Source organism: Aquarana catesbeiana, linkage group LG06 (assembly GCF_042186555.1).
Source record: "Aquarana catesbeiana isolate 2022-GZ linkage group LG06, ASM4218655v1, whole genome shotgun sequence".
Taxonomy (NCBI): Eukaryota; Metazoa; Chordata; class Amphibia; order Anura; family Ranidae; genus Aquarana; species Aquarana catesbeiana.
The window spans coordinates 148,405,280-148,430,573 of NC_133329.1; the positions used below are offsets into that span (position 1 = coordinate 148,405,280).

General features: G+C 43.4%; 1 protein-coding gene across 2 annotated transcripts in view; it reads right to left on the bottom strand.

Annotated features, from left to right (window-relative positions):
* Window positions 1-25,294, bottom strand: part of LOC141101740 (transmembrane protein 180-like) — a 97,557-nt gene that overhangs the window by 64,663 nt on the left and 7,600 nt on the right. For both annotated transcript variants that reach the window (XM_073591035.1, XM_073591034.1), the window contains exons 2-4: window positions 11,968-12,133; window positions 5,371-6,093; window positions 1,980-2,134 (exon numbers count right to left, since the gene is read on the bottom strand). In XM_073591035.1, coding sequence (XP_073447136.1) covers window positions 1,980-2,134; window positions 5,371-6,093; window positions 11,968-12,120 — 1,031 coding nt within the window. In that variant the 5' untranslated portion in view covers window positions 12,121-12,133. The remainder of the gene's footprint in view (window positions 1-1,979; window positions 2,135-5,370; window positions 6,094-11,967; window positions 12,134-25,294) is intronic.

A 25,294-nucleotide genomic window follows, 5' to 3' on the forward strand; every position in this document is an offset into this window, starting at 1 on the left:
TATGTATCCCCACATCGCTCTGAACTCATAGGCCTAAGCACCTCTTCGTTGTCTGAAATGTAGGCAACTAAAAGCAGGCTTGTTTCATGCTTTTGGGTGTGTCTCAAGATTAAATGTTTTTGACACTTGGTAGTGCATTATGCAACCACATACTTTACCTAGTGAGCTATTTATCTTTAACCCTTGAATGGGCACTTTTTTGGCTCACTCAACTTCCCAGGTTTCAAAATGTCAAGGGGTCATAAACAACTCCTCATTGTCATATCCTTTGTAGCGTGAAAAAGCCATCACCTTGAACCCCCCACTATTTCTTTGTTTATGAATAAATTGTCATATGTTTTCCACATGAATTGGGTGAAGGCCTCTTTATATAAGGAATCACGGGTCCAAAAACTCTTTGATGTTTGGGAGTCTTTCATTTAAACTTTGCCTGTAGATGCATAACAATCTATAAAAATAAAGAAGGAGAAGGCGTAAACCCCTAATTTATTATCCGAGTAAAAACAAAAAACGTATTCTTATAAAAAGCAAACAATAAAATGCATACTTACAAAGGTGTACAAGTTACAGCATGTACATGGAAGGATGACATGAGGTAGAAAATTCAAGTGTTCTGCGACCTCACATAAGCCAGCTAACGTGTTTCGGGGGCGCACCCCCTTCTTCAGAGCTGTGCTTCTTCCATGTACATGCTGTAACTTGTGCACCTTTGCAAGTATGCATTTTATTGGTTGCTTTTTATAAGAATAAGTTTTGTTTTTACTCGGATAATAAATTAGGGGTTTACGCCTTCCCCTTCTTTGTTTTTGTAGTAACACATGGGATATCCCCATCTGAGGAGGGCTGCATCTACCGTGCATTGGACCGTGTATGTCTCTCTTTTCAGTGCTCAGCTGTTGGTTAATTGCCAGCACTCATCGTTCCTCAGTGCCTCACCTGGTGATCATTTCCTGCTCGTCACCCAGCCCCTTCTGGCTATTTAAACTGCTTGGTTCATTTCTCCCATACCTTTGCCTTGGTCAACATATCTGAAGATTCTGTGCTGTGTTCCTGTTAAAGACTTGCCTGGCTGACCTCCCTTCTGGTTCCTGATCCTGTTTGCTGTCTCCGACTACACTGATCTCTGGCTTCCTGATTTACTGGCTTGCACTGACTACCCGCTTTGATTACCAAACCCTGGCTATGTTTTGACTATGTTTACTATTTGTAACATTATTACCACTATATTAAAATGTGTGATTTTTACTGCATTTTCTGTCTCCGTCTGATTCATGGTTTCTGACAGTATGTGATGTGATATTGGTTGGCTTTCCCTCTGGTGAAGACCACTGAGCGCTGGAAGTGTTTGGCTGTCTTTTCTTGTTGACACGACAATCTATATAGAAAGATCCAAACCATCCAGCGCTCAAACTATGGTGATTCCCGTAATATCTTGGAAAGAAATGTTTTGCTCGATGTAGCCCTCCTCAGACTGGGTAATCTTCAACACACTGTAAAAAACACAAATAGGAGGGTGCAAACGCCTAGCGCATTACCACCATAACCATTTATTAAAAAGAAAAATAATATTATTCTCACAAACATGAATAAAAACAGGCTTATCTGATAAACAACAACTGTTTCAATGCCACACGGATGAGAGGCTTATGCCTGTACACACACAGGCTTACGCCTGTACAACCTGGCAGCAGGTTGTACACCGCCCCTGTGCCTCCCAGGGGCCAATATGCACCCAATTTATATACTGTCCAAGCCAAACAGCCTGTGTACATAAAAATAGCATTTGGACATCATCTGTATGCACTGCTTTGCATATCATTCAACTCTGCGGTATATGTGGTCACTGTCTGGTTCTTAGTTCTTAGTCAATGCTTAAAACAAAAAGGTAATAAGACAAAAACCAGAAACAATTTCCCTTATGAACTTACAGTTTATAACAGGACAGTGACAGAAACCAGACGTGAAAGATGTTTACTTACATGTTAGTGACAAGGAATGTAGCTAGAATATAGTAATGCTGAGGTCCTATTAAAAGCATCAGAACTGCTGAAATGACTTCCACATAGAATCCCCATAGGATCACCTTGTAGTAACCAATGTTTAACAGTAATGAGTGACTGATCAGCACAAGAAACTGAAAATAAAAATAGAAAAAGGAGCACATGTGAAATATAATTATAATAAATGAAAATCATAGGAAAACAGATTGTGTTACAAAAATGTTTTATTATTCACTCAGGCAAAGTTACTGAGTTTTGAAATACCCATCCCCCCCAGGCCACTTATGATCACCTTTGTTACACCTCTGCCACCATTTTGTTGGTCCCTGTGTGCTCTGGCAAAATATCTGCGGCTTCCTATAAAGGCAGAGCATGTGACCTCCTGTTAGGATTCAGTGCTCAAACCTGATTGGCCAATCAGCAGACATGTGAGGAGGAGGGCTTCTAGGATCCTGTATAAACTCCGCCATTATATAACTTGGAGCTTACACAGGGTTTGACTTCTGATTCTGATGGGGCAACAAAACAATGAGGGAGTGCGGCAGAGGTGAGTCTAAGGCAGGCCATACATGATTTTTTTTTTTTTTTTTTTTCAACCAGCAGGCTGAACAAAAAGAATAAAAATAAAATGAACTGAATGGGGGAATCACTACCGCTAAATTACTATATTCTGCCGGTGAGGAGCCTTCCCCGCTGGCAGAATACAATGATCAGTGTTTCTAGTTACAGCTGGCGACACTGATCTTTCAGGAAAAACCTTACAGGCTGGTTGTACACAAGTCGATCGATAGCTGGTTGTACACAAGTCAATCTAGCACATACATGGATCAAAATTTGGCTGGTCACATTTGTAATACATGATGGATAAACTTTGTTCTCATTTATAGTTTCTGTACTTGCAATATGCTCTGATTTATTTTGCTCTGATTGTACAGTGTTAAAGGCTGCACCTCTGGGTATTGTATCATTATTCCCCTTTTGTAAGATTTCTTGTCTTGCTGAAGTACACAATAAAAACGTAACTTTAATCAACAAAAAAAAAAAGAAAAGTGGCTGGTCCCTGCTGAACCAGACAAATTTTAATCCATATATTGCCGGTTTAAGTGGGTCTGGAGCTGGACTTTCAAGAGATACTTTAAGGCCATAGTGGTCAACTTAGTAGATCCAGGAGACCTCACATTTCCAGGGGGCCGCACTTAATATTCAGTATATATAGTGCTACAGAATATTGTCAGAGATTGCTAAGATATCACTGGAGATGGTCAGAGACTAAGCACATGAGACAGGCATGGTTGAAGGCTGAAGACATGCTGGAGGAGACGGATGGAGACTGAGCAAATGTTACGTGAGGCTGCTATAAAGATCACTGCCTTAAAACACCTTTACAATATAGTGCTCCTGCTACTGGTTGATGAAGCCTCAAAGGCACAAAATAAATACCAAAAGAGCTGGATCTGCCTACTTGGCCACAGGTTAGATACCAGGGCTCCAAGCGCTGCATAGAAAGACATTCTAGTAGGGTGCATGGCACAGAGTTTGGATCTCAAATAATGTACTAAGCCAACAAGCTTTGTATAAGTTTGCATTTTTAGGAGTGTGGTGTGGCTTTGTATTGTTTTGGCTCAAACACGAAAAGTACGATTTAGACCCAAACTGTGCAATAACATGCACTGCTTCTTTCTCCGATACTTTAATAACAACGCTTTTAGAGGGCAGGTAAAACGCTGCATGAGTAACACAGACTCTAGATGCTGGCCTGATTAAGGTGCCCATCTGTACTTAGCCGAAAACAGTTTATTTCCGTGCCAACAGAGCATATTGGGGCTGTAGCCAAAAGCCAATAAAAGGAAGACTTTACCAACTCCAAAAAACTTTTTTTGGTGTCCTACAAAGTGGGTAAGGGGTAGAACCTCTGTTAGACGTTTATTGTTTTCTGCATCCTCACTGGGGAGATTTCCTCTTCCTGTCCCAACATCAGGGGGCATCACAGAGACAGGACACCGGGGACACAGTATCAAAAAGTTTTTCCGAACTGTTAATACCTCTGTTAGGTTTAACTACTGTCTGCAACTTCCAGTTCCAGAGACCTCCATCTCCTCAGAGGAGCCAGCAATAAAAAACTTAACAAGGACCTTCAGTAATTTTTTCAACTTTCCATCTATTAAATCTTCTGCCCTTGTTGTTTTAACTTTGGATAGTAAAACATTTTTTTTCTGCCTGTAAATGCCTTATACAGGGGGTCCCCGGGTTACAAACAAGTTAGGGACTGCAGGTTTGTTCTTAAGTTGAATCTGTTTGTAAGTCGGAACAGGTACATTTTTTAAGTGTAGCACCAGCCCAAAAAAACTATTTTTAAGCTTTTTGGATTGCATAGGGAAGGGTTAACACCCCTGTAACATTTGTTTTGCTGTGTGTGCCCCTGTTCAGAAGATTCCACCTCACTTTCTGTCCCAATGACAATTGGATTTTGAAAATTTTGGGTTGTTGTGGAAACAAGCCTTGGTGATAAAGCATCAGTGGAGACACCTTTTCCCCATAATAGCTCTTACAGGAGTGAATTTCCCTTCCTAGGGGTAGATTTCCTCTCACTTCCTGTTGTCTCCCTCCGTTTGTAAGTAGGAGTTGTTTGTAAGTCGGATGTTTGTAACTAGGGGACCCCTGTACAGCCCACATCTTGTTTCATGTCTGGTAAAATCCTAGGCTTATGACATCATTCACAGCTCTCTCTCTCACTCTCCTGAGAGTTTGCCAGGAAGGGAGGGGGGATGAGTCATAAGAGGGCCAATGAGAGCCGAAGGGCTGCAAAGCTGGAGGTGCGCCTCTGTGTGTCTGTGTAAATCCAGGGAGTAAACAGACAGCAGCTTCAGCTGCCCACAGTTAAAATGGTTGCAGCCAGACTCAGTGAAGAGAGATTCCTGCAGCATATTTGGCAAGTACACAATCACAGTATATATAAAATAATATGCAAAGTGGTTGAAGGGAAGCTTCAGAATGGCAAAAAAGTTTTTATTACAATCTATGTGAGCAGACTACAGTTCCTCTTTAAAGTAGTTAGACTTTACGTGTTTCAGTTCATCTTCAAGATATTTTAGGTAACATAGTAATCAGGGGTTGTTATGCACAACATTTTTATCCTATGATCCAATAGAAGGAAGTTTCTGAATCCTTCTATGGCTGATAGCACAATCCAGAAAATTCTTTATCATCTACTCAGAGCAAAGGTCAGTAATCCCAATGAATTATTCAGAATTGATGTTTTAGATATATGCAAGTGTAAATGTTCAGTAATGTTTTTGAAAGAACAGTTCTTGGATTTATTGTGGATTTATTTTGATGGCTCAACAACTGCAAAATGTAAAGTGACACTTACCTGAGGAAATATAGATCCAGCTCCATACATGATGCTTCTTATGAAAGAAGGAAGAGCATCTTTGGGAATTAGGTTATCAGCGAATATCATCATGAAGTTACTGCAAAAAGTGGCATGGAAAACTTGAAAAAAGTTCATAGACACAAATAGAAGAAAGTTTTTTTGAGTGAGAATCTGCTTAGTGAGAGTCAGAACAGAGGACCAGGAGAGTGGGGTGTCTGAGCGGCTGTTGCCCTCCAGATACTTCTGCTCGTATTGGGTCACCCCAAACACACCGGTATAAGACATGCATGCAGTGGACAGTACCGCCAAGCCCAAGGTGAAGGTCTGAAATCTTGGAATGTTCTCCATGTTATCAGAGACAAGTCCACAAAAGAGGATGCTTGAAGAGCCCAGCAGCGAAGCCAACTGGTTGTATTTTATGAGTTGAAGGCGGCTTTCATGCTTTGTTGAAATCTCAGCAAACAGGGCACACTGGGCAAGCAGAACAAAGGTGAGCATGCCATCAAACACACACAGTGCTACAACAAGATGGATGCCACTAAGCCAGTCACCTTCTGAGTAATCTTTCCAGGGAAACCAAGGTATTAGGAAGGCCAAAGCATAAAATGGTGCTCCAAATAAGATGGACCTGCGGCGTATGGAGCAGAAGTCTGACTTTGAATTATCTTGTATGTACCCAAATAAAGGATCATTTATGGCATTCCAGATCATGAACACAACCTAAAAGATAAAATCAAAGATCATCTAATAAAGGTCATGTCCATTGTAAACTCAAAGAAAACATTTTTGGGTGGACACTGCAAGGTTAAATCAGCCCTCATCTCTTCACGACTATGACAACGAGTGCTCTGTAGCTGGAATTCTACCTGCATCCGCAGAAACTATTGCAACAGTGTCGCATTCTCTATGTCCCAAGCCAGTGGGTGACTGTTCCAATATTCTACCTGAGTGGTGTCCTACTTAAAAGGGTCCAAGGGTCACATTTGTGTTCACATTTTAAGACTATCTCCCTACTTCCAGCTTCTGCTGTGGTTCAGACAGGCACTGCAATCTTAGGCAAAATCACCACTCACCACAGATCCTGCAACTCCCCCCACCCCACCCTTTCATCACCACTATACCTGGACCCCACTTCTCACCACCAAACCTGAAAGCCCTTCCCCACCATGGCTTCACGCCAACTCAACTCCCCTCTGTTTTCACCACCCCCATCCTGCTTTTCCTGAACAATAACCCTCATTCTCACCATTACTCCTGACCCCCAGCCTCCTCCTTTGCATGCCCCCACTTCACTCACCCCTGCACTGACATCTGCCTCTGTGCTTGCCACCACGGCAGCGATGCGTCTTTTGGAATTCAGCCCGTTCAATGAAAAGGCACATTTTTGCTAGTAGATTTATAAACACATATACCGACTACCAAGATGTGCCTCTTCCATTTTTCCCATCTGGGTTTCCTAGATCCACTTTATGATTTATTTTCCTTCTGGCTAATAAATGGTTACACATAACAAGCATTTATGTTTGTTTAATGATGTCGCACCCACATTAAAGAAAAGCCTCACGAGTCAGGTCCACCCTATAATTTAGAATGTATTAAAATGCATAGTTAAGTTTGTCCAAAAGTACCCAGAGATGTGAGATAATTACAAATACAAATACATGCTACAATACAATACTACAAATACTGCTGACTTTTAAAATAAGGAAACTTACCTGTCCAGGCACCCGCAATGTCCTCACCCTAAGACAACCTGTCCCTTGGCTCTGGGAGGCGCTGGCATCTTCAGTAAGGGAATCAGGAAGTGAAGCCTTGCGGCTTCACAGCCTGGTTCCCTACTGCGCATGTGCGAGTCATGCTGCGTGTTCTGAGTGGTCCATGCTGTCTTCTGGGACCGGTGTGTCTCCCAGAAGACAGCGGGGGGGGGGGCGGAGGAGGGGCCAGACATGGTGTAGATTGCCGCGGATACTGCGGCGATCTTTCGCCGGAAGTGGTAGCAAATACCTGGATTAGACAGGTATCTGCTTCCCCTTCCCCCCCGAAAGGTGCCAAATGTGACTCCGGAGAGGGGGAGGAACCGGATGAGCGGAAGTTCCATTTATGGGTGCTTTAACAACAAAACCTAGAAGCCGCTTGGTTACTATGCACAGCTGCACCAGATTCTGCGTGCACCAGGTTTAGTAAATCTACCCCAATCAGTCATCCAGGTCTGACTTCTTTTGTCCACCCGAGAGAACGCTCACATCATAAAATGTGCATTCAGGTTATACACACATGCATATTTATGCACTAACTAGTTGGCTCTTGCATCCACTATCTCTGTCTGAGCACCTTAATCACTTGACCTTCGGAAGATTTATTGTTTCACTATTTTTGGCGATACGGCACTGCGTTAATTTAACTCTAAATTGCGTGGTCATGCAACGCTGTAACCAAATAAAAATGATGTCATTTTTTTCCCACAAATAAAGTATTCTTTTGTTGGTATTTGATCACTACTGTGTTTTTTATTTTTTACATTCAGCTATAAAAGATATTTAAAAAATTGAAAAAAAAAATGAAAAAAATAATCAAATTTTTTCATAGATTTAGGCCAATATGTATTCTGCTACATGTTTTTGGTAAAAAAAATCCCAATAAGCGTATATTGATTGGTTTACGAGAACGTTATAGTGCCTACAAACTATGGTATATATTTATGTTATTATAAATATACACTGTCACTGTACTAATGACACTGGCTGGGAAGGGGTTTAACATCTAGGGCAATCAAAGGGTTAACTCTGTGCCTAGCCAGTGTTTTTGTGTACTGTATGTGTTTCTTTTACTAGGGGAAGAGATGGATTTTATTCTCTGCTTTGCAGGGACTCAAAATCCATCCCTTCACCCCTGTCAGAATGGAGATCTGCCTTGTTTACAGATATCTGTTCTGTGTGTTTTATCGGTGGGTGTCGGGCACTGGATGATTAATCACAGCAGAAGGGGCCCACCAGCAGCGCACGCACGCCCTCTGTAGGCGGAAGTGCAGAATCCTATATATATATATATATATATATATATATATATATATATATATATATATATATATATATATATATATATATATATACTGTATTTATCGGCGTATAACACGCACTTTCTTCCCCTTAAAATCAGGGGAAAATCGCGGGTGCGTGTTATATGCCGATCCCCGCTAATTGTGATCTATCGGCGGCGATCGCCGCCGACATTCACGTAGCGTGTCGTTTTAAATATGGCGCCGCGGAGTTCGGAGGGGCTCTTTCCGGCGCCGCTCACAGTCACGCCCAGTCCCGCCATTGGACCTGTATTATGTCCATCATAGGGCGGGACTGGGCGTGACTGAGCGGCGCCGGAAAGAGCCGAATACACTCGACTATGTGTATCTCGGCTCCGAGCAGTCACTGTGATTTGAATGAGCGCCGCCGAGTCCCTCCGAACCCCGCGGCGCCATATTTAAAACTACATGCAGCTATGTGTATGTCGGCGGCGGCGGCAAGCATGGACACTGGGGGCAAGGCTGCACTGACCACTGGGGCAAAGCTGCACTGACAAGGCTGCACTGGGGCAAAGCTGCACTGGCAAGACTGCAATGGACACTGGGTCAAGGCTGCACTGACACTAACAAGGCTGCAGATGAACACTGATGAGGCTGCATTGATGGACATTTTAATGTAAGTTTTTTTTCCTTAAACTTCCCTCCTAAAAGTTTTTTTCCTTAAAATTCTCTCCTAAACTTGGGGTGCGTGTTATACGCCGATAAATACGGTATATGTATATATATATATATATATATATATATATATATATATATATATATATATATATATATATATATATATACATACATATATACACACACACACACACACACACACACACATATACATATATACACATGATCCTGCACATGATCCTGCACAGGCCGCCCTGTAGTCAGAACTGGTTAAAGGTGAATTTTAGGTATGGATATGTTATACATAGTTAGATCAGACCAGCTTGGCCCAATGTAAATATGCACATACCAGGCCTCAAAATTTCCACTCGCCTGCTCACATTTGGCCAGTGGAATTTAGCAGAGGGCAAGTGAGGAGCAGGGGCAGACTGGGCTGACAGAATCCTGGCTGATTGGAGGTATGTAGAGAAAAAAGGGCTTCCAATGGTGTAGGTCAAAAAACATAGGTGTTTATTTTAAAACCAACATACAATGAATAAAATGTGATCACAGGTAAAAGCAATGTGGGGAGCCAAGGGGCTTGGTTCTTCGCTCCCCACATGCTTTTACCTGTGATCACATTTTATTCATTGTATGTTGGTTTTAAAATAAAACCAACATGCTATCCAACTTGGGTCATTGATTGGCCAGTCCTGCTGCCATCTACCACTTTTCTTGGATGCACTTCTGGAGTTCCTAGACTTCTTGGATCGTTTGGGCGACTTGCCGGTTTGGATATCTATGCTTTATCGACTCGTCGCTGACATTCGGGTCCACCGGTTCCGGTAAGAGTATGCGTTTTTAATAATGTATTGATGATTCCTCACTCCGGAATTTCCTTGTATCAGTTTATCATCAGTTTCTCTTTGAGAACCACCATTTGTTTGTTGAGGACTCCGTTTGCATTTTCCTAGGATTGATTCATATCATTGGACATTTATGCATTTATATAGCAGGATTTACCTTAAATTACATATCTGATGGTTCATCCTTTTGATATATTGTTATTGTATATATTTTTTTAGTGCTACATTTCACACATCTCACTATTTTGAATATTTGTCACATTCTTATGTAGCAGCTTCTGATCTTTTCACAGAAATGTCTTTCTTCTATTAGTTAGCGTAATACTTCCCTAACTATATGCACAGTCTATTAGAGTGGCCGGTCCAGGAGGCTGTACTTCGTTTGACAGTGCGGCTATTCATATACAAGATGTGTCTCAGCGGGAGATCCCCGCTCTGCGCGATACGGCCGCCAGATCCTCCCTGCTGCACTTTTGGTATAGGTAGACTGCATTGATGGAAAAATAATATACTGCACTGATGGGCAATGGTAGGCTACATTGATGAGCAATGGTAGGCTGCATTGATGGACAATAATATACTGCATTGATGGGCAATGATATGCTGCAATTATGGGCAATGATATGCTGCACTGATGGGCAATGATATGCTGCACTGATGGGCAATGATATGCTGCACTGATGGGCAATGATAGGCTGCACTGATGGGCAATGATAGGCTGCACTGATGGGCAATGGTACACTGCATTTATAGGCACTGATAAGCACTGATAAGGTTGCAATTATGGACACTGATAAGGCTGCACTGATGGCCACTGATAAGGCGGAACTGATAAGCTGCACAGATCGGCTGCACTGATAAGGCAGCACTGATATTCTGCACTGGTGGCCACTGATGAGGCGGCAATGATGGAAACTGATGAGATGGCACTCTTAACCTGCACTGATATGCTGTACTGGTGGGGCTGCATTGATGGACACTGATGAGGTTGCACTGATTGCCACTGATGAGGCGGCACTCTTAAACTGCACTGATGGGGCTGCACTGATAAGGCAGAACTGATATGTTGCACTGGTGGCCCCTGATGAGGTTGCACTGATGGGCACTGATGAAGCTGGACTGATAAGGCAGCATTGGTATGCTGCAATGATGGGCACTGATGAGGGTGCACTGATGAGGCTGCACTGATGGGTACTGATATGCTTTAAGTTAATATTGTTGTTGTTAATATTTATTTTTGGAACTAAATTCTGTATAAAACATTTAACAGTGTAATTTCATGTGATAATTTAAGAGTGCATATTTAGGGGTGGACTTAGGGGCGGGACAGGGTAGAGGTTGTGTGGGGTAACTGGTGGCGAGTAACTTTTAAGGCCTGGCTGGTGGCTAAGGATTGGAAATGGTAAAACCCTGCATATACTATACCTGGCCAATGCCTCTGGAAGCTGGCAATTGCTCAGGCAGACATCGCTACTCCAGTGATCTCCACTTGCCTCTGGGTCCAGTGCTGAGCGGTTGGCCTGCTGCATTCTAATCACAAGAGGTTGGCTGCTCATCACGGGGCCATGCAAAGTATGCCTTGCATTTTTCAAATGAATGCAAAGCATCCTCTAATTGGACATGGAGGATAACCTGGTTTACATGTGCAACCATCATTGCCATACAAGATGCCTTTGACAGTCGGCTTGGAGACATTATGTGGCCTCCCCAACCATTGAAATCCCACCCGGCTGCCGCATGCATTATACAAAGTAACAACAGGGCCTCATTCCCGGGTATGGGTCACGCTTGTTGGCAGTACTGCCTGCTGAATGAGGTGTGGTATAAATTCTGTCATGCCATGACTGTGGCAGTATATACTAATGTGGTTGCTGGCCATGTTAACTTGCAGCCCAACGGCTTTTAAAAAAGTTGTGCTCAACCACTTGTTTTTTCCACCCCTGCCTGTCCATGGGAAGACTTAGAATAGTATTGTAGCTACTAAATGCATATTTTTTGTCAGAGTAATGTGTTAACATGGGTACAATTGCTCAGAAATACAAATATTTATAGTACCTGAGCTTGATGAAAAGCTCCCTCGGATATTTTGTAGCGGTCAAGAAACAGCTTCACATAATAAAAATTAAATATATGGTTCATCATTCCAGCTCCTAATGTGGTCATGGAGTAGGCCAGAGCCAGCCTGTTAATTTTGAAGGGTAACATCATGCTTACAGTTCACCTAAGGAGACATAAACAGAAGTAAAGCAGCATTACCAAAGGATCTTTGTTGTTACTATGAGAGGAAAAAAGGCTGTGAAAAGAAACATATAAAAAGACTACAACTGCTGGGGTCTTCTGAAAATGTGAGTTGCCTGGCTGTAACTATATTTTAGGTTTCCCGAGTCATTTCTCCGATGTTTTATGCTGCCTACATTCACACTTCCTGTGTTTAGCTTATATGTTTCCCAGGTCGCTTTTTCCTGTGGTTAGATGTTCCTGCTTTAAAACGGGGTTGGACGCATTTGCATGCATTTAGCTACATTTACAGTGTTTAACCACTTCAGCCCCAGAAGTTTTACCCCCCTTCATGACCAGGCCAATTTTTGCTATACGGCACTATGTTACTTTAACTTACAATTGTGCGAAAGTGTGACGCTGTACCCAAATAAAATTTCTGTCCTTTTTTCACACTAATAGAAAGTTCCTTTGGTGGTATTTGATCACCTCACCAGCTTTATTTTTTACACTATATACAAAAAAAGACTGGCCATTTTTGAAAAAAAAATATATATTTTTTACTTTCTGCTATAAAACATTCCCAATAAAAAGAATGTAAAAAATAATCGAATTTCTTCATCAATTTAGGCCAATATGTATCCTGCTACATATTTTTGGTAAAAAAAAAATCCCAATACGTGTAAATTAATTGGTTTGTGCAAAAGTTACAACGTCTACAAACTATGGGATATTTTTTATTTATTTTTCTTTTTACTAGTAATGGTGGCGATCAGCGACTTATAGCGGGACTGCGATATTATGGAGGACAAATCGGACACCTAATCTATACTTTTAACACTTTTTGAGGACCAGTGACACTAATACAGTGATCAGTGCTTAAAAATATGCTTTGTTACTGTACTAATGACACTGGCAGGGATGTGGTTAACATCAGGGGCGATCAAAGGGTTAAATGTGTTCCCTGGGAGTGATTACTAACTGTGGGGAGGTGCTTTGAGTGGGGGGATGTAAAGATCAGCACATTCCCCTCTCACAGAACGGCGATCTGCATTGTTTACATAAGCAGAACGGTGGTCTGCCTTTCTCCTGAACGATCGGCGCGTCCCGGCGGAAATCGCGTCCACCAAACCCACTAATTGGCTCCCACTGTGTCCAATCGGACCCGCTGATTGGCTCCCACTGTGCGCCCCAGACCCGGAAGTGTCAGATCACGTACCAGGTACATGATCTGACACAGAGTGGCCGCCTTGCCACAGTAAATCTACAGTGGGCGGTCGCTAAGCGCTTAATCAGATCCTGGACACAAAGAAATCTGTTTTCTCTAAACGCAGCTAAACTAACAACACCTAAACACAGGTAAATGCTGAGTTTGATTGACACCATTGGAAAATCATTACATGCAATTATAAGGGTTTATTTACTAAAGCTGGAGTGCGCAAAATCAGGCTCACTTCTGCATAGAAACCAATCAGCTTCCAGGTTTTATTGCCAAAGCTTAATTGAACAAGCTGAGGTTAGAAGCTGATTGGCTACCATGCACAGCTGCACCAGATTCTAAGTGCTCCAGTTTTAGTAAATCCACCCTGTAGTGTTTAGAAATGTCCTGTAAATGTATTGAAATTCAGGGGTGACACTGCCAGTGTGAATAAGATCTTAGCATTAAAAACCCAACAGGGGTTCTAATCCTTCTGCACTATTTAAAGCAAGATGCACAACCTTTTAGGGCCAGTTCACACCAAGTGCAGTTCTGTGCACTTTTCTGCACTAAAAATGCATGCACAGTGTTTTCCATGTATTTCAATGGCTCTAGTTTACACCATGCAGTCAGTTTCTGGTCAGGCATGGTGTGAACTAGAGCCATTGGAATACATGGAAAACACTGTGCATGCATTTTGTGCAGAAAAAAGCGCACGGAACTGCATCTAGTGTGAACTGTCCCTTTAAGAGTGAGGGCCACTTAAAGGAGAAAGACAGCCAAAGCTCGTTTGGCTGTACTTCTCCTGTGGATCACAGGAGTGTAGTTCATTCTGAAGCCCGCAGTCAGCTGACAGCACAGAGCCGGTCCAGGCTTGGGCAAGATCGCGACCATATGGTCAGGACCTGCCCACATGCCTGGACGGACCAGCACCAGGCTCAGCCTCTCACCAAGCCACTGAAAGCCTGAGTTGGCCGCTCCCGTCTCTTCCACAGCCCAGCACTCCAGTGAGCGCATGAGGGGGGGCAGGGCAGAGAGCTGTTGACTGGCAGTCAGCCGCTTTTTGCTCAGGGAGCCCTGAGAACCGAGCGATCGGCAGTGTTTCATCACTCGGTTCTCAGTGTTAGAGCCGGCGGGGGACAGGTGCTGCATCCAACTAGGCAACTATGATTCTGGGAAAAAAAACAAAACCGCATACTCCTCTTTTAAGTGATTTGGTAACGGGTCACAGGCCACAATTAAATCAAATGGTTCAGAATTTCATATTTTTTTATTTTTAATAGCATAATAAGCATTTTCCTCCTGCAGCCGCTGAATGCCAGCAGAAGGGAGACGAGGAGAAGCTGGTTTTTAACAATTGCAGGAGGAAAATGGAGGGGGATCGGTTCCTGTATTAGCTGCCCCTCCTGTCCAAGTGTAAAACAGAATGTGACAGGAAGGCCACATGGGCCCCCTGGAGCATGGGATCGGGTCACAATTGCAACCCCTAGTGCTACACCAGTGGTTAGGGGGTGGAGTAAAAACACGTCTCAACTATGGGGTTTTGCCATCTCCCCAAATGTAAACAAGCTCTTACTGTCCTGAGCCCTCTATAAGGCTGCTTATGCACTGCAGTTTACCCATACTTTCTATACATTTAGCTGCGCTTTGCTATAGACTTTTATTAAATCTTGTGGGTGTGGTACACTTTCTGATCATGCAGAATATAATAGAAGTGGGCTTCCCTGGTTTGAGATCGAGGGCCACATCAGAGGGCTCTGAGGGCCACAGGTTGAGCACCCCTGCTTTAAAGGATAAGCTCACCTTTCGTAACATGTTACACCCATATTCAGGGGGTAACATGTTATGAACGGACTAGCCCCAGCACCTCCCTGATCCCCACTGTGACAGCTAGCTGGGTTTTTCTCACTCCCTGCTAGCTTCACAATTTAAAAAAAATGTGGCCAAGCGGGGCTCTGTCCACCTGGCTGCCTTACTGATTGACAAGGCTCTGTGCATAGAAAACTACAAGGTCCAGCAACCTTTGTGACTGTTGGCTTGTAGTTTTCAATGATCTACCACGGTGCTGTGGTAGTTCATTCATGCTTCCTGTCAGATTGTATCTGCTTGCCCGTATGGAATGTACGGGCAAGCAGATACACCGACAGATCTGCTGGAGACCTGCATTGTCGCTGGTGTAATGCTTTGCACGTCAAAAGATAATACTAATAATAAAAATAATAATAATAATAATAATACATTTTTTACCTGCAAAAAAAATGTGCATTTATTTTTTTCCAAAAAGCGAACTTATCTTTTAAAGCCTAACTTCAGGTTTTAGTGAACTTGAAATAGTTTGTTTGGACCAAGCTGGTCCAAATTACTGATTTCCTTCGCTAGCACATGCAGCAGCTGGGAGTGTTGTATGAACTGTATGTAGCAAGAGCTACATACACTATACAGCTGTGTTCCAGCAGATAGATGGGGACTTCCTCTCCCATTCCTGGGACAAAATCAAGTCGGGCCAAGTGCTGAATGAATACAAAGCTTCCTCTGATTGGTTGAGGTGGAAATTGTGAAGTCATTCACCCGCCTCTACTCCTCAGCCAATCAGGGGAAGTCTTGCATCATTCAGAAAATACAAAACTTCCTGTAAATGGCTGCCCAGCACTCAGCATGACTTGATTTTGTTCCGACAGCAGGACAGGAAGTCCCTGTCCCGCTGCTGGAACACAACGCTGTAAAGTATATGAAGCGGAGGCTACATTAAGTTCATACAGCACTGACACCCGCTGCATGTGTTAGTGAAGGAAATCATTTGATTTGACCAGCTTAGTCCAAACAAACTATTTAACGCTCACTAAACAGTTAAGCCTCGTACTCACGGTTCAATTGTTGGAAGGGGATTGTCTGTTGTCCTAAACTCTCACCATTAGTACGCTCCTTTAGACAATTGTTTTCCAATTTTCGGCCAACAAATGTTGGATGGAAGGCTAGTAAATTTTCGGCGGACAACGACTCCACGTCTGATTTTCGTATGGTCAGTACACAAATCCGTCACACAAAAGTCAAACGTACAAATACGCATGCTCGGAATCAATGCTCAAACACGAACGTAGCAGAAAGGGCCCAAAGGGTGGCACTCAAGAGCTGAATATCCTTGTAGTACGTCACTACGTTCATGTTTATGGCACGACAATTGTGTACCGTTAGTATACAAGACAAGATCCTGGCACACTCCCTTTTGACAAAAATCAGACGTGCGGTTGGCCAACAATCGTACTGTATATACGAGGCTTTAGGCTCTGTTTACTTCTTGCTTAGGTCCTTCCTCAGAAGTCCACGTCAGTGCCTGCATGATGTGGACACTTCCTATTTGATCAATACTCAATAGCAATCAGTGCAGTTACCGCAACATGAATATGTGCAAGAATATGTGCAAATTAGTACAATAAATCAAACAGGTATAGCTCACACTTTGGTTTCACTCCACCCCTCGAGTATAGTTCATATTAGTAATGATGTAGCGCAACCTATACCACCACAACAAATGAAATAACTCAAATGTCCAAAAAAATAAATAAATAAAAATAATATATATATATATATATATATTTGAATGTGGTTCCATCCACCAGTACAATACATGTACATGACTATCTTCAATGTATAGATCACCTGTGTTTGGCATGCAATCGCCTCCTGTGAACAGTATATGCTCACCTCCAGAATTGACCATGATTGCAAGGCAAGGGTCAAATGCGCTTTTGTCCCATCATGGGCTGCAAATCAGTCGGGTCTCAGGTCAATTCTTTATCTCCTCCACTCTCCTCTCATGCTAATATTTACTCATGCAAAAAGAATAGGGACTAATAGTTCTCTCCGTACATTTAAAAAACATTTAATCATATCTATGGAGAGCGCTATTAGTCCCTATTCTTTTTGCATGAGAGAATGTTCACATCAGAAGAGAGTGGAGGAGACATGGAAGTGACCCGGGAGCCATCTGATTTGTGGCTCATAAGGGGGGGGGAGCGCATTTGACCCTTGCCTTCAATCATGGTCGATTCTGGAGGAGAGCATTTACCGTTACATAGTAGGTGAGGTTGAAAAAAGACACAAGTCCAACCTATGTGTGTGATTATATGTCAGTATTACATTGTATATCCCTGTACGTTGCGGTTGTTCAGGTGCTTATCTAATAGTTTTTTGAAACTATCAATGCCACCGCTGAGACTACCGCCTGTGGAAGGGAAGGGAATTCCACATCCTTGTCGCTCTTACAGTAAAGAACCCTCTACGTAGTGTAGGGGATCAGACTCAATGCAGCAACAAACTCACAGTTTCTTTAGGAAAACATCATGTTTAATCCACAGGATATTCCCAAACAGAAGAAAAAGGGCATCTTGCCATCAATCAAACAAAAATAAACTTCTGCTCTACCAAGCTTTACTGTGTCCGCAGTCTGACCAGTCCTTGGTTTTGTAGTAAGTGTCCTTACAAACGCAAATACTTTGTATCCAAAGTCAGGGAATAAGCAGCCATGCTCCTAGTTGCCTCACATGGAGACACACACTCTCTCTCAGAGCTAGGACCAGCTGCCTTAATCAAGACCTGAAAAGAAAACATTGAACATGGACTTGGGAGTCTGTCCCACCCAGATCTCTATCAGACTCCCAATAAAACCAGCCCCGCAACTGACTTTACCAATACAGGGTAAAGAACTATCCTTCTTTGCCCTGAAGTCTTTGCTGGAATTATCTTAGATTGCAAATCTAAGAATCCGTGGAGGAACATATATCCCATCATTCACTTTTCCTGAAATTTCAACCTGTTTCACAGGCATCCCGCTACAGTAGTTTAAGGTTAAACCTCTTTTCTTCTCTTTTTAATGAGTGGCCATGTGTTTTGTTAAACTCCCTTCCGCAAAAAAGTTTTATCCCTATTGTGGGGTCACCAGTCCGGTATTTATAAATTGAAATTATATCCCCTCTCAAACGTCTCTTCTCCAGAGAGAATAAGTTCAGTGCTCGCAACCTTTCCTCATAACTAATATTTTTATTTATCTTTATTAGCTTTGTTGCCCTTCTTTGTGCTTGCTCCATTTCCAGTACATCCTTCCTGAGGACTGGTGCCCAGAACTGGACAGCATACTCTAGGTGCGGCCAGACCAGAGTCTTGTAGAGTGGGAGAATTATCGTTTTATCTCTGGAGTTGATACCCTTTTTAATGCATGCCAATATTCTGTTTGCTTTGTTAGCAGCAGCTTGGCATTGCATGCCATTGCTGAGCCTATCATCTACTAGGATCCCCAGGTCCTTTTCCATCCTAGATTAGGGCTGGGGAAAAAATCAATTTGAATCGAGTTGAGAGGTCAAATTGATTCAAATTTTCAGCAAATCGATTTTTTTTTTTTTCACCAGGACCGGCGCTAACACCGCGCCAGTCCTGAGGATCTGCAGGGTTTTTATGCGAGGCCGCGGCTTCGGCCTAGTCCACGAGGCCGGACGCCGCGGACTAGGCCGAAGCCGCAGCCTCGCCTAAAAACACCTGCCCGCAGCTCCTCAGGACCGGTGCAGATTTTTTTTTTGGAGAAAATCGCCCAGCTCTATCCTAGATTCCCTCAGAGGTTCTCCCCCCAGTGTTTAGATTGCATTGATATTTTTGCCACCCAAATGCATTATTTTACATTTTTCTACATTAAACCTCATTCGCCATGTAGTTGCCCACCCCATTCATTTGTTCAGATCTTTTTTGCAAGGTTTCCACAAGTTATTGCCCTGCTTAGCTTAGTATCCTCCACAAAAACAGGGAGATTAAACTGTTTACCCCATCCTCCAGGTCGTTTATGAACAAATTAAATAGGATTGGTCCCAGCACAGAACCCTGGGGGACCCCACCCAAGGGGATCCCCATCAAGGTGGGTGATTGCAAACCAAACACTGGTGATCTATAAGTTGAAGATAGTCATGTACTTGGATCCAAAAGTTTTTTTTTATTTTGGACCTTCTTATTTGGACATTTGAGTTATTTCATTTGTTGTAGTGTATGGTATAGCTTGTGCTACATCATTAATATTATTAACTTCCTATTGGGTATCTAGCAAAAGGTTTTCCTCCGGATCCAGTAGAGGACATCCTCACAGGGGCAAAGCAGGACCCCGAGATTTCTAGTACCCATTTGCACTGCTGGATTTGTGCTCCTCCAGACCCAAAACCAGCTACAACAGGGACCTGGAGGGGGGACCTAGGTGAATATTTCTGGTTTCAAGGGTAAGGAGGAAAAATTTATAGAAGGATGGGTTAGAGGTAGGTTGGAGGAAAAAATGGGAAAAATCACTTTAGCACAGAATTGGGCTTTAATGTAGAACTAAAGGCAAAACTGTTTTTTTTTTATAGAATAAGGGAGGGCTATAACCCCTGTCAGTTTTTTATGTTGCCACCTGTGCCCCATTGGAGAGATTTCCCTTAATTTCCTGTCCCATAGCCAAAACAATAAATAGGAGGAAATCCCGGGGTGTCACCAGAACTTGTGTCCTCATTGGAAGATTTCCCCTCCATTACTTTACTGGAGTCAAACCAAAATTTTAACTTTCGATGATTACACTAAACAGGACAAATAGAGGGGGTGAATTTTCCTAACGGGGGCACAGACGGCAATAAAAACTGACAGGGGTTCTATTCCCCTTTGTACTCTATCAAAAACTGAAGAAAAAAATCCCTTTAGCTATACTTAAACTAGAATGCCAGATCTAGGACAAGGTGGAACGAGGATGGGGGTCGTGTTGCTTGGTGTGCTTACAGGGAAATGCTACCCAAGACAAGCATCTGGTCACTACTGTATATCACCATTCCTACGAAGAGAAAGGTGGAAAAACAGACCCCATCAACCAGGTAATCACCTCAAAGGAAGTGTTTGCTGTTCTCCTAACCCTGAACTCCTGAGGGCTGGCTTGATATTTTAAACTCCCTACCACAGCATAAAATGTGACCTTTACTTTCAGAAATATACAGTATATGTGCCTTGTAACTGGAGACGGCAGCTTGCTTGAAAAAGGCGCGCTTTTTTATAACTAGAATGCACTTTGAAATTTGAAAGCACTTCCATGCATCATCTACATCTTATACATCTAAATGCCCATACCAGCTTAGTCTCCCTATAAATTTATGGCAGCTTATGGGGTGGTGCAGACAGGGGCAAGGCACAGACATCATGGCTTTGTCCTGAGTGGCTCTGTCACGAGTGATGTGCAGTTTCACCGACGCAGTTTAACGAAAGCAGGATAACTAAAGCTGCATGAACAACAAGAACTCTGCTCCACTCTGCAAGACGACAAGCAAACCAGCTTTGACATTTATTTATTCTCTTCCTTCTCACATTGGTGTCTTCTATCCTCAAATTATCTTTACTCTACCCCTCCTCTCTTCCCTGCAGCATGCACATATCACCCTCACTCCTACCCTCTCCCTACTATGGCACCCATCATCTCCTGCAGTTGCTGCACCCACATGCTGACATAAACTCCAGGGCCACTAGACACGTGCGCTCATGCACATCCCACTCCCACCTTGCCTTCCTCACCCTCCTCCTTCTCCTAGTCTCAGGTGACATTTCTCCTAATCCTGGTCCGCCATTTTCCAAATGCAAGCCACATATCCAATACCCCTCCCCCTCTGGCAACCACCACAATCCACTCAGTTTAATTTCTATCCCCCTGCTTCCTCAAAGCACCCCACCAATCTCATGCGCCCTTTGGAAGGCCCGCTCCATCTGTAACAAGCTAACATCTGTACATGACCTCTTCATCTCTCATGGCTTGAACATACTCACCAAAACAGAATCCTGGCTTCAAAATTTTGACTCAGCTTCACCTGCTGCCCTCTCCCATGGTGGTCTCCATTGGACTCACTCCCCCAGACCCAATAGACAGAAAGGAGGTGGAGTTGGCTTCCTTCTATCCCCACAAAGCACCTTCCAAGTCCTTCCTGTCCTTCCCTCTCTATCCCTCTCTTCTTTCGAGATGCACTGTATTCGTCTGTTTTCTCCCATTTCTCTGAGGTTTGCAGCAATTTATAGGCCTCCAGGACTGGTATCACGCTTTCTTGATGACTTTGCTGCCTGGCTACCCTACTTTCTCTCCTCTGAAATACCCACCATTATTCTTGGTGACTTTAACATTCCTGTCAATGTTAACAGCCCAACTACAGCTAAACTTCTCGATTTAACCTCATCTTTTGACCTAACCCAATGGACACATACTTCCACTCACTCCAATGGTAATACCCTTGACCTTGTATTCTCCCATCTCTGCAACCCTGGCAACCTCACCAACACCCCCTTTCCTCTATCTGATCACAACCTCATTCCTTTCACTGTATCCTTGCCTCCAACCACCCATCCCTCCAGGCAGTAAACAATTACTTGTAGAAACCTTCGCCACTTTAACCCTTCTCTTCTCTATTCTGCTACTGACCACCTATATGACATAATATCTCCCCTGTCCTGTCCTGACCTGGCCACCTCTGTCTACAACAGTTCACTCTCATCATCACTAGATGCACTTGCTCCTCTAACCACATGCAGAATCAGGCCCCGACTGTTACAACCCTGGCAAACTGACAACACTAGAAATCTCAAGAGACATTGCCGTGCTCTTGATCGACTGTGGCGTAAAATCAAATGCCTGCAAGACTTCACCCTATATAAAGCTGCTCTTCTAAAATACAATTCATGCCTCCATGCTGCCAAACAAGCCTACTTTGTCTCTCTTATTAATTCCTTGTCATCCAGTCCCCGTCGGCTCTTCTCAACCTTTAACTCTCTGCTTCATCCACCACCCCCTCTACCCACTAACTCACTCACTGCCCAAGAGATTGCCAATCACTTCAAAGACAAGATCGATGCAATTCGTGAGGATACCTCCACTGTGCATACGTCTTCCCCACCCAACATACCTTGCCTAGCAGCACATTCAACACTCTCCTCTTTTGAATTGGCTACTACGGAAGAGGTTACAAAAATTTTCTCGGATGCCCACCTAACCAATTGTCCTTTGGATCCTGTTCCCTCACAACTACTACGATCACCCTCTTCTTCTATCCTATGCTCCCTCACCCACATCTTCAATCTCTCCCTCTCTAGTGGCATCTTCCCCTCCCCTCTAAAACATGCGCAGATCACTCCCATTCTTAAAAAGCCCTCACTGGACCCTACTGACCTGAACAACTTAAGACCCATCTCATTGCTCCCATTCACCTCTAAACTTCTAGAACGCTTAGTCTACAACCGTCTTAGCTCCTACCTCAATGAAAATAACCTTCTTGACCCCTTACAGTCTGGCTTTTGCTCGCAGCACTCCACGGAAAATGCCTTACTAAAACTCACTAACGATTTACTAACTGCTAAAACCAACAGCCAGTACTCCATACTCCTGCTACTTGACCTCTCTGCGGCCTTTGATACTGTTGACCACCCGCTTCTTCTCAATAAGCTACATTCCCTTGGCCTCCGAGATCCTGCTCTATCCTGGTTCTCTGCCTATTTATCACAGCGCTCCTTCAGTGTCACCTACAACTCTGTCTCCTCCTCCCCATTGCCCCTTTCTGTGGGGGTCCCCCAAGGCTCGGTTCTTGGACCCCTTCTCTTCTCTATCTACACCTCCTCCCTCAGTCATTTAATAACTGCCCACGGCTTCCAATACCACTTACACGCTGATGACACCCAAATCTATCTGTCTACTCCTCACCTCACTCCTTCAGTCTCCTCTCGCATTACTAACTTACTAACTGACATATCAGCATGGATGTCGCACCACTTCCTTAAACTAAATCTCTCTAAAACTGAGCTATTAATATTCCCCCCCGCCCGTGCACCCCTCCATGACTTTTCCATCAAAATCAACAATGCAACCATCAGTCCTCCACTCACGCCAGGGTACTAGGTGTAATCCTAGACTCTGGCTTGTCATTTCAGCCTCAAATCCAATCGTTGTCAAACGTTTGTAGAATTCACCTCCGTAACATCTCTAAAATTCGCCCCTTTTTAACAAATGAAACCACCAAGCTCCTCATTCACTCCCTCGTTATCTCTCGCCTTGACTATTGCAACTCCCTTCTCATTGGCTTACCTCTCCATAGGCTATCCCCTCTTCAGTCTATCATGAATGCTGCTGCCGCCAGACTTATCCACCTTACCAACCACTCAGTGTCTGCCAACCCTCTACTCCAATCCCTACACTGGCTCCCAATCACTCAGCGAATTAAATTCAAAATACTAACCACAACATACAAAGCCATTCACAACTCTGCCCCGAGCTATATCACTGATCTTGTCTCCAAATATCATCCAAATCGACCTCTCCACTCCTCTCAAGACCTCCTGCTTTCAAGCTCTCTCATCTCCTCCTCCCATGCTCGTCTCCAGGATTTCTCCAGAGCCTCTCCCATCCTCTGGAACTCGCTACCTCCATCTATCCAGCTATCCCCTACTCTTGCTACCTTCAGGCGATCCCTGAAAACTAATCTCTTCAGGAAAGCCTATCACGTCTTCAACTAATCTCCTACCACTTCCACCAGTTTATTCCCCACAGTTACAACCTTTTGTACCACCTGCCCCACCCTATTAGATTGTAAGCTCTTCTGAGCAGGGCCCTCTTAATCCTCTTGTATTTTATTGTATTATAACTGTATTGTCTCCCTTTATATTGTAAAGCGCTGCGTAAACTGTTGGCGCTATATAAATCCTGAATAATAATAATGTATCTTTTGGGACAAGTATAAGCCGCTCATGGAGATGGACGGTGTGCGGTGCACATATGCTGTAGTGTAAAAATTCCAGTGGTTTTCTTCACACGGGGAGCCACAGTTGGCACATACAGCCAGCCTGTTGTAAAGCGCTGCGCAAACTGTTGGCGCTATATAAATCCTGTATAATAATAGTAAGCGAGGATGGCATGGGAGTGCCTACAGCCCAGAGTGTCTGAGTGAAGAGAAGAGCACTGGGTGCCAGGCAGAGAGGGATAAGGTAGGTAAAACAGCTTTTTAATATTCCCCTAGAAAAAAACAAGCATTTAAATCTTGCAGAGGAAACTTTGGATTGTGCCCACAGTTCAGCTTCACAAAAGATCTAACACTGTGTTTTTTTTTTTTTTTTAATTATTATTATTGTACTGTCTCCTATAGGACATAGCACATGTAACACTTTGTCCCATGTAGCTAGGTGCTTCCTAACCCTAGCTATGAGGTCCAACCTGCACCCTATTTCCCTTATGCTGCAGCCGATCCAACAACAGCTAGGAAGGAGATGGACGCTGCATTACAACAGTTTGTCTCTGGCAATTTTCTCTAACAAACAACAAGAAGAATGAAGAATGTCAGCCTCTGCATTCTTCTTGCCGTTGCTTGTCTGGGAAAAATGCTGAGAGCTAAACCAAACTGCTGTTTTGCAACATCCGTCTTCTTCCTAGCTGTTGTCAGATTAGCCCTGGGGTGGAAGGGGGTGCAGGTCAGACCTCATAACTAGGGCTAGGAAGCACCTAGCTGCACGGGACAAAGTATTACATGTGCTTTGTCCTGTATAAGACAGAACAGTACAAAAAACATAGAACAGATCTCCTTTAACTCGCTTTACTAGTTCATGGAAATGATAAAAGCAAATAACTTATGGCTTGAGGAAACCTTTCACTGAGAACACAACATTTCTGATCCTGGTTTGCTGAAAGGAAATTCAGGCACCAGCATTGCCTGAAAAGTGATCCTTCCCAGAAGCAGAGAGCATGTGGCTGTAAGCTGTTTTCTAGAGAACCATTTTTTTTTGCAAAAATTATGGATTTTAGACCAGCAATGATCATTTAGTTGTTTTGATTAAAAAAGTCAGAGCTGAAGCCTGACTTCAGATAAAACTTTTCATTTTGTTTTGGTCAGAGAAGGGTTAGAACCCCCTTCCCCACAGGGACAGGAATTGAGGGAAAATCAACCCTACCAGACAGGA